This window comes from Macadamia integrifolia, chromosome 10, assembly GCF_013358625.1.
Source record: "Macadamia integrifolia cultivar HAES 741 chromosome 10, SCU_Mint_v3, whole genome shotgun sequence".
Lineage (NCBI taxonomy): Eukaryota > Viridiplantae > Streptophyta > Magnoliopsida > Proteales > Proteaceae > Macadamia > Macadamia integrifolia.
The window spans coordinates 6,241,166-6,251,647 of record NC_056566.1 but is presented as its reverse complement, the minus strand read 5'-3'; the positions used below and the strand labels follow the sequence as shown (position 1 = coordinate 6,251,647).

The 10,482-nt window shown below is 40.0% G+C and overlaps 1 protein-coding gene across 2 annotated transcripts; it reads left to right on the top strand.

The window, feature by feature from the left end:
- The first annotated feature begins 3,683 nt into the window (after positions 1-3,683).
- Positions 3,684-9,604, top strand: LOC122091205 (endoglucanase 24-like). 2 transcript variants are annotated; one of them, XM_042661053.1, is made up of 7 exons: positions 3,684-3,957; positions 4,041-4,264; positions 5,222-5,505; positions 5,947-6,384; positions 7,567-7,714; positions 8,636-8,802; positions 9,097-9,604. In XM_042661053.1, the coding sequence occupies exons 2-7, from the start codon at positions 4,048-4,050 to the stop codon at positions 9,424-9,426; spliced, it is 1,584 nt and encodes a 527-aa protein (XP_042516987.1). In that variant the 5' UTR covers positions 3,684-3,957; positions 4,041-4,047; the 3' UTR covers positions 9,427-9,604. The 2 variants fall into 2 exon arrangements, with proteins under 2 accessions (XP_042516987.1, XP_042516986.1); XM_042661052.1 differs by having other exon boundaries at positions 3,684-4,264.
- The last annotated feature ends 878 nt before the right edge of the window (positions 9,605-10,482 follow it).

Here is a 10,482-nt window from a genome sequence, read left to right as displayed (position 1 = left end):
TTTTTTTTTTTAACCATCCCGAAGACAAATTCCGAACCCGTAGGGCTGTCCCAGATCTTTGGGCCACAGGTGGGGGTATGAAGGTTGAAGCTCTTATACAAGTGGTTAAGTGGGAGCTAACCCTAATTATAAGATTTGGTCCCATCGAGTTGTTGGTCCGATGATATGAGCATAAAGGCCGAAGCTCCCACGCACCTCAAGGGGTGTTTACCTTCAGCCCCTACTGCAGGTACTTCCTTTATAACCGAAGGATGAGGGACACCATTGGCGGCTCTCGACTTTGGGTGAGCCTTCGGTGGTCCAAGCCCCGACCGGGGGTTTTTGGTCAGGTCTACTCGGCCTTGGCTTGAGCTCCCAACCAGGGGGTATTCATTCGGTCATATCTTCTTGGTTTTGGCCTGAGCACCCAACCGAAGGATGTACGTTTCATTAGCAATTATCTGGAAGCGATTCTCGTAAACCAGCTCATATATTCTGAAATGAAAAAAAGCTTGATATGAAGAACTACAAATTAAAAGTGCTTAAGAATAAAAAAATAACTGAGTTAAATGTGTACGCTACAACTACTAGGCATGTCATTTCTACTGGTAGAATTTTCTCAAGTTCTTCGAGTTCCATGATTGGGGTACCCTGTCTCCCTCCCATAGTCTCCAAGTGATAGGACCTGGTCGAATTATCCTGGTGACTCTGTAAGGTCCTTCCCAGTTTGGAGCTAACTTTCCTTAATGCCTCGGGTTTGATATCTCCGCCCTTCTGAGAATGAGGTCACCCGTTCTGAACTCGTTCCTTCGGACTTTAGAGTTGTAATGCCTCGCAACCTTTTGCTGGTAGGCGACGATCCTTTCTTGCGAGGTGTCTCTGACTTTATTCAAGAGGTCTAAATTAGCTCGAAGCCCTTTATCTTTTTTTCTTCATCATAGTACTGAACCCGATGGGTCATGGCTCCTACCTCCACCGGGAGCACAGCCTCGATGCCATAAGTTAAAATGAAAGGTGTTTCTTCGGTGGCGGATCTCTCAGTGGTACAATAAGCCCAGAGGATGTTGTGTAACTCTTCTGCCCATAACCCTTTGGCATCATCCAGTCTCTTTTTTATTCCTTGGAGTAGGGTACGATTGGTTATCTCCGTCAATCTGTTGGTTAATGGGTAATCGATGGATGTTTTCCTGTGGTCAATGCCGAGGGCCTCACAAAACAAGCCAAAAGTTGGGTTAGCGAACTGAGTTCCATTATCCGTTACTACCACCCATGAGATTTCTAATCGATAGACCACCGCCCTCTCGAATATATCCCTTACATTCTTTCCGGATATTGTAGCCAGTGCTTCGGATTTTTCCCATTTCGTGAAGTAGTCTACCACCACCACAACAAACTTTCTTTGCCTCGTGGCCAAGGGGAACGGGCCTAGGATGTCCATTCTCCACATGGCAAATGGGATCCAGTTCAACAAGGAGGAAAGCTAGGTAGAGTGCTGGCGAGGGACAGGGGGTGAACATCTGGCACTTAACGCACATCCTGACGAATTCATCTGCATTTTTCCTCATGGTCGGCCAAAATAGGCCCTGCCTCAGCACTTTGTGGGCCAAGGTCCGGGCTCCCAGATGTTGGCCACATATCCCTTCGTGTACTTCTCGAAGTGCATACTCGGCATCGACAAGGTTCAAGCATTTGAGGTAGGGTGTGGTGAACCCTATCTTGTACAGTGTCTCATCCTTCAACAGGAAGCGTGCTGACCGCATTCGTACCTTCCTTGCCTCGTCCCTATCTTTGGGGAGTATTCCTTCCTTCAAGTACCTGATTATGGCATCCATCCAGCTGGGGCCGTTGTCGCCAACGGGTAACACTTCTTGGGGTCTTTCGATGCTTGGTTGGGGTAACACTTCAAAATACACTGATCGTCCAAGGTCTGTGAAGTCAGAGGTGGCCAGCTACGATCATAGTTATTAAATTCGGATTCGGGAATTATTCGGATGAAGAATTATTCGGATTAATGCGTTTCATTAATTCAACAATTAGGTCAAAAAAGCAGAGATAATAAAATTCGAGTTCGGATTCGGATTCGGGAATTATTCGTTTACAAAAATAAAAAGCGAACAAAAAATTCGGATGTTACTTTTAATATTTGCAATACTTGTTTCATATCATCTATCAATTGTCATATGTACATAGCATACAAATGATATAAAAATTAAAAATTTAAATTTTAAAGATAAAAATATTACATTTAGGTCTTTTTTTTTAAAAAACTCATTTCCTATTACTCAAATAATTGAATCAGAGAAAGAGAGACTGAGAGGGGGGACTGAGCACAAATTCAGCTAGACCCACATCACCCACCATACATGTTTAAACGTCATTTGCATTTCATGGGGAGTGGGGTGCTCATTTTCAGGAAAAAAGGTCATCACCAATTAATTGGGTGCCAATTAGTGATCCAACGACTGGGAGGATTTGGAGATAAGCACCCATGTATAGGGATGTGTATCCACACAAAAATCTTCTACGGGGAGTCAATGAATGACAATGAGCATCCAATGGCTAATGTAGTTGGTGACCTATGGTGCGCACAAAGCCCATGCTCACCAGGAGGTCTTGATTATTATTATATACTTCTCTCCCTACCTATAAAAAAAAAAAAAAAAAAAAAAAGCCAGGGTGCATGCCTGGCCCCTACTAGCTATTAGATCCTGCTGCTCACCGCTCATCGTAGAGGAATGGAGTCATGTGTATCCAAGGTCCTCCCAGCCCTTGGATCAATAATTGCATTGCAAATACCTTCTATAGGAATAAGAATTCTCCAAACAGATGCTAGTAATCATTATTGGGTAGCCGTTCTCCTCGAATAAGTTAATAACAGCAGGAAAATTTATGGTTACAAAAGTGACAAATTCACCCTAACAGAACAAAAATACCACAGCATTGAGAAACTGATAGTCAAACGAGGAATTGAAAAATTCCTTTCAGATAGAAATGAACATGTCCTCATTTCCCAAAATGCAACAATTTAAGCCGGATGTTCTTCGGTTCTTCTCCATTCTCAATTACTGCGATGTGCAGATTGGTTTGTAAAGTGGTATAACCCCATGTGTCAAGGCCATAAGTCACTTTCTCCCACACAAACCATTTTGTTATCTTGCTGCCAAAACAATGACAGATAGGGAACCCGGCGTCCTTGTCGCCAACGATGATTACGGGTTGAAATCGTCTGTAATTCCGATCTCGTATAATTTCGTGCAATACCACCTTCAGGCGGTGACACATATATTGATACCAATACAATGGCCCAGATCTGGTACAACTAATAAAACATTAAATCAGTGAAGAAGCATTTAAATCAGATCTAGGTCATTGTATTGGTATCAATACACGTGTCAACGTCTGAAGGTGGTATTGCACGGAATTGTACGAGATCGGAATTGCAGACGATTTTTTTCCGATGATTACTGGTTTATAATTACATTGCTCAACCAAAATAATAAAGAATTGAACGGTAGAGATTACCCGGGCCTATGTGAAACAACGGCAGATTTAGTGCTTTTGCATTGACCTAGTCAAAGTTTCAGGATCCTTGCGTGATTCTCGCGTAATAAAACTTTAACGTCCGAACGATTTCTAAAGTTCCCTGGGAAATAAAGGGCATTTTTGTCATTCAACAAAAAGGAGGGAGAGAAACTGAAAAAACAGAATTATCCCGCGTGACTGCGTTTTGGATGGTGTCGGTACCGCCATTGTTCGAACTTTGCAGCCTTTACAGAATCTGTGTTTCGATTGTGGAGAATCTGCCAATTCGGCTCAGATCTAGCTCTCGAATCCTCGAGTTTAAGATTATGCGATCGATCAGAAGTCCCAGAAGATCTTTGAATAGCTGCATTGATCTCTGGTGGTCTCGAAAATCTCCATTTGGTCTTGACAGGAACGTTGGTGAAGATCATGCACAATGCGGTCCTTTGTAGAGTGGTACAAACCCTAGAAATTCATTTAACATTTAGTTGTTGAGACGCGGAATTTCGTTAGAGGGAGTACTTTTTGTTTTGTTGCAGAGATCGAATGGGAGCTGATTCGAAGTCGAAGGGGGGATGCTTAGGGTGGTTCATTCTAATTGTGATTTTTATTGTTATCGCCGGAGCTGTAGGTCTTGTTTTAGTAAAGAGATCTCATCATGCAAAGGGAGGTGTTGCTCCAGTTCCAGGGCCTCCCGGCGCCATTGCCCAGAAATACGCCGACGCCCTTGAAGTCTCTGTGCAATTTTTCGATGTCCAGAAATGTACTTTGTTTACTCTGCTTATCCAAATTTTTTCTTCAATTGTTTTGCATTCCATACTCCAGATCTCTTCTATTATTTCATTGTTGATAAGAAGAATTTATTACTGTTAAGTTTGTCTCGAATTCTTAACCCGTTTTGAAGATTGACCCGATCCGACATATTTTGGTGGCAACCCGAATGAGAAGTTTTTCTGAGATCTGTGATGGAAGTTAAGGGGTTAGGCCGATAGCTTAGAGCCCATCATTGATCTCGTACGGGGGTGTGGGGGTGTAACCCCCGTGGTAAGATTCGATCGGATCGACCGTGACCCAATGGATCAACTCGTGACTTGGAATATATATAATATACTGTTGCTTGTTTAGAAAGTCATTGTATTTTGGGGTTTTTCAAACTAGGGTTTAAGGGCGAGTTTTCTTGCCGCTACTTGGATGTAACCTCTCTTCCGCATAGTGAAACATCTTCTTCTTCGCCCGAGGACATAGCACATCACCTGGTGTGTGAACCTCGTTAAATCTCTGTGTCGTGCGGATCTATTATCTCTTTATTTTTCATGTTTCTTAGTGTTTGATCTAACGATTACCCTCTTACATAACATTATATGAAGATAGAGATTCTTTAGTTATGGCTACTGTTATCTTCCAAAAAGGAGAATTGATTGTACAGAGCATTGCATTTGATTATTGGGTTTGTGTTCATTGTTAAATGTTATTCCAATGGTTTCCTCCAAATGTGGTATTCGTTTTAGTTGCCAAAGACATTTCTTTTGAATTCTACTATATATTATGTTGGATTTTGCTTTAAATTGAAAAGTAACTCTTTTGAATTTCGTATTGTGACAATTGGCTTGTATGTTTGTCAAGTAATAGCTTATTCTTGTTTATTTTCATTTTTACTCCTTTTTTAGTGCTCTGTCTTTGTTGCCTTGAGTTTTTTGAAGATGTCAGTTCATTTTTGCAGCTGGTAAGTTGGTTGATAACAAGATATCCTGGAGAGGGGATTCGGCTTTAAAAGATGGAAAAGAAGAGGATCTAGATCTGTCAAAAGGAATGTATGATGCTGGTGATCACATGAAATTTGGTTTTCCTATGGCTTTCACTGCTACTGTTTTGTCATGGGCCATACTTGAATATGGAGATCAGATGAGTGCAGTCAAGCAGCTAGAACCTGCTCAAGAATCACTCAAATGGATAACTGATTACCTCATCAATGCCCATCCTTCTGCGAATGTGCTCTATATTCAGGTTATTCTTTAACTCTGCAATTCCCATTGACAATCATATAGTATTTTCTGTGTTCAAGCATCGGTTACCTAAGTAGTTCTGTGACTCGTGTTATACCTTCAGGAAATGAAATATGATGTGATACCGTTGGAACTGCCTAGTACTGAGAGTAGGAATAAGTAGTTGCCTCTTATAGCAGTGAATTTGGAGAGCTATCGAACAATTGAAGCAACATTGCATCTTGTTTAATGTCATTCTTTTCTCTCTGAATTAAAATTGATGTGCATTCTTGCTTGACATGTACTTAGGCTAGGATACCGAGATCCATCTGTGCAGATTGCAAGTCACCACTGATAACCTACCTGTAGTTTTTAAGGGCTAATCCAGTAAAAATTTAAAAGATGGTGGAGAAAAAGGAGAGAAAAGAAATAGATATGCTCAATTTGTCGACTATTTTGGCAGGTGGGTGATCCTGAAGTAGACCACAAGTGTTGGGAGAGACCTGAAGCCATGACTGAGAAAAGGCCTCTTACACAGGTGAATGCATCTACTCCAGGGACAGAAGTTGTAGCAGAAACTGCAGCTGCTATGGCAGCAGCTTCTCTGGTGTTCAAGACTGCGGATTCCACGTACTCAGGATTGCTTCTTAAGCATGCCAAACAACTATTCACTTTTGCAGATACTTACAAAGGTTCTTATAGTGTCAGCATTCCTGAAGTTCAGACATACTATAACTCTACAGGATATAAAGATGAGCTCTTGTGGGCTGCTAGCTGGCTCTATCATGCCACTGGAGATGACTCTTACCTCAAATATGTCACCGTACAACATGGAAAAGCCTTTGCGGATTGGGGAACCCCATCATGGTTTAGCTGGGATAACAAGCTTGCGGGAACTCAGGTCTGTCCCTTATAAAGAGATGAAACTTCCTGCTTTTGTATCAATTACTTTAAATTACTTTAGGCTCCATCTGGTTACAATAAATGGTAAAAAAGGGAAGTCAAATTAATTAAAAAATAAATAAAACAGAAACTTGTGTGATCATGATTGTTTAACTAACTTATAATGTTACCAGAAATGGAATCAAACTATTCAGGTGGGTTCTTTATTTTCCTATTAAAGTTCAAGTAATTTGGATGTAAAGTGAAGTAAGATTTAATTACTATATTTAGAAAGCTTTAAATTAGTCACCCATAATTGCTCATAATGATTAGAAAAATTTTCATTGATTTTTGTTTCAATCTCCTTTGTCTTTCCCTTAACATCCAATGGAAGAGAGCTTTACAGTTTGGACGTACACAGATTTTTTAATAGCGTGGTGGCAAGAATAAACCATATATTGTACCTCTTTATTTATTCACTGGGTTTTTAAAATGTTAAAATGATAATGGAGGAGTAAAAATAATTTATCCAGACAATATTTTATTAAATCTTGCACTTCATCAGTTTTGGTGCTTTGTATATGTTATTTATCGTTCTGTAAATGCAGTAAATACAAGCACACACACTCCCCCCTCTTGCGTGCTTCCACATGGAAAACAAAGAAAACACAAGAATAATACATTTTAAACATTCATTTGCTAGTCATAAAAAAGAATAAAGCATTCTAAACATTCAAGCCATTTATTGATTTGATTCTATTTAGGGACTTCAGAGAATCTTGGCATCTTAAATGCAGTCACATAATGGAAGCCAATAAATTTTCCTCTGCCATTGTGGAAGGCATGAAATTGAGCCCCTTCTTGGAATTTCTATATAGATTATCTTTGGAAGTTCAGCAAACATTTGTCATTTCAATGTTCAAAGTCAAGTTCAACTCGGTGCTATTTGAGGTTTTGTCATAAATTTGAAATCTTGAAGTGTAATATAAAAAAATCTCAAGTTTTCAGAAAAGAATAGAAATATTAAATTCTGAAAACCTTGTCAAACTTTTAAGAAATTGCTTAATCTGCAGCACTGCTGTTAGAGATATTATGTTGGCCTGTGCTTTGTTGCTGTTCATGTTACCTTTCCTCTGCAAAAGCATGTCAGGTGATTCTGGACTCCACTTTTAACATTTGCAATAATCAAATCTTGGATCAGGTTCTCTTGTCGAGGTTACACTTATTTGGAGCAAAAGAGGCCTCAGATGAAGAGAACAATGGCCTCCAGATGTACAGGAAAACAGCTGAGGCTGTTATGTGTGGTCTCCTGCCAGATTCCCCAACAGCCACAACCAGCAGAACAGAAGGTAATTTCCAATTCTATGCTTACCTTTGGCATCCTTTTAGGGGGACCCACCAAACTTCATGTATGAAATTCCCATGCATGCAGATGATGTGTGCGGCTTTTGGGATATGGACTGGTGGAACATTCTCACATCCTGTCCAATGGGTTTACTCATTGTAATGGCCTTAAGTTTTGATATGATCAGAAATTACCATAGAGATGCAAATAACTTCCTTCAGAAATCTAGCTGTCCATACACTAACAAACTTTACGTACACCTTTACATGATGGTTGAAGAGAAAGATAGGGTAATTTAATATAACTTCTCTTTTCCTATTGGATGGATGCGTATCAGGTGAAGAGAAGGATAGACTAAAAACTGAAACTTTTAGTAGCTGACATGTATTCCCTTGTCTCCTATTCATTGAACACATCTTCTGTCATGAAGCCCTCTTCTCAGGGATAGAAGGATATATCTCACAGTCAGGTGAATCCTAGGCTGAGTATCAAAGAGGAGTCTTACCATTTCAATAGTTTTTTATGTGAAGAATGTGTATAGCGTGGGATGTAGGAAATTTTTTTTGTCAAATTCCTAGTAGAATGTGTTCTGAAATCAATTTCATGCTGTTGTAGACAAAGTAAAAGAGTTCTTCCAATGCCATTGATGAATAGAAATCCCAATAGGGTTTGGAACAGGATTTAGTCCTGCCTAGTCCTTCCTGTTTAACTTCATTTGGTCCATTTTCCACCTTATTCCCTTTTCTTTAACCACCTGAAAAATGTTAACTTGTTTGGTAAAGATAAAGTTTATTATTTAATGCAGCTATATGATTTACAAAACTTCTTAAGCGACCTCATCTAATATATCCTTCTTGACATCATTAATCCAAGTATCCAATGTCATAGAAACTCCAAATTCCAGTGTGATATTATTCTTATGCAGGTGGTCTGATATGGGTCAGTGAGTGGAACGCTCTTCAGCATCCTGTTGCGTCTTCATTCCTAGCTGTTCTTTACAGTGATTACATGCTTACGTCGCAGACTGCAAGTTTTGATTGTGATGGGAAATCCTTCACTCCACAAGACCTCCGCAAATTTGCCACTTCCCAGGTACACTGTTTCATCACTATAATACATTTGGGTCAAAATTCAGGAGCTACAGACCTGCCAGTTGACATGTCCAACCAGGATAATGCCTTTGCAGCTATAGTTCTGTTTTGCTTTCCTTCTTTCTAATGAGCCAAGTCTATATGATGGATCTCGTTGATCATCCAATCAAGCTGAAACTTGACTTGTATTGCCATGATCCAGGGACCCTTTAGTGGCAGGTCCAACCATTTCTGTTGCTTCTGTGATATCAGGACATCTATACTGACTATATACATTTGTTTCTATCTCCCCCAGGCTGATTATGTATTGGGTGACAATCCAATGAAAATGAGCTATCTTGTTGGGTACGGGAGTGAGTATCCACAATATGTACATCACAGGGGAGCTTCAATTCCAGCAGATGATGATACTGGCTGCAAGGGTTTCAAGTGGCTTTCCTCAACTAAACCTAATCCAAATGTTGCCATTGGAGCACTTGTGGGTGGACCTTTCCTTAATGAGACCTATATGGATTCCCGTAACAACTCTATGCAAGGGGAACCAAGTACTTACAATGGTGCTCTTGTCATTGGGCTCCTCTCAGGATTGGTCACCACCTCCTCTGTGGTCTCATCTTTCACATAAGTCAGACCACCTAACCATGACCCCAAGTTGTTGTATTATATTTGTTTATATATATTTTTGGGGTGTTGCCTCATACAACAGCTTTTTGTGTGCAATAGATCAAATGTATTATAAGAATTCGTAAATATAAATAATAAAAATATAGCATTATTGATTATATCAAAAGTTAAGGAACTAACACAAGGTGTTTAGTGGTCTTCATTGCTTTCAGTGAAAGTTGAATGGTTCTTATGCAACCCCGGTATAACTCGGTTTATGCGGTTGTCGGTGTCAAAGCTTCCATCTTAAAACTAATTGGCTTGAAGTGGGGTGACCTCTAGCGGCTCTTATACAAGATAGTTGAGTTACCTATAGTCGATGTGGGACTATCTTAAATACTCCCCCTTACATGCAGACTTCTTATGGCTCTGTCTTCATGGGTTGAGCAAAGAGCTCATCATCGACGAAGACCCAACATACTTGCTCTGATACCATGTTAAAGCTTTCATCTTAAAATCAATTGGCTTGAAGTGGGGTGGCATTTTGTGGCTTTTATACATGATAGTTGAGTCACCCACATCCGATGTGAGACTATCTCAAATAGTGGGGTCAATATGGACCCGTGGGATTAGTCATGCCAAATGCCTGGATAACCGTCATTAGTAAAAAAAAAAAAGTTAGGACACCAAAAATTATAGTTGCCATGAGTAGATAATAACTTCTATACGAAATGCTTACGAGAATAAAAAAAAGGGAATGAATTTGTAGCTCAATGGGTGCTACTAACTATAGGTTTGGCGTAAGACGCAGGAGGTCCTATGGACACACGTTTTGTAAAACCTTAATCTCCACATAATTACAATTTTATCCCTTATATATAATAGACTACTCTGAATTGACTGATATATTCTTAGTTGGCAAGCAGAATCGGCATTATGATTTCCGATTCAGTTGGAATCGGTTGGCTATGGGTTGGTATGTTTCATTTGAAAAGATCGGGAATTTTAAGCTATTATTTCGCATCTCCCGCGCCTTTTTTTTCTTTCTCGTTTTCGTCTTCTCCCTTTCCATACTCGG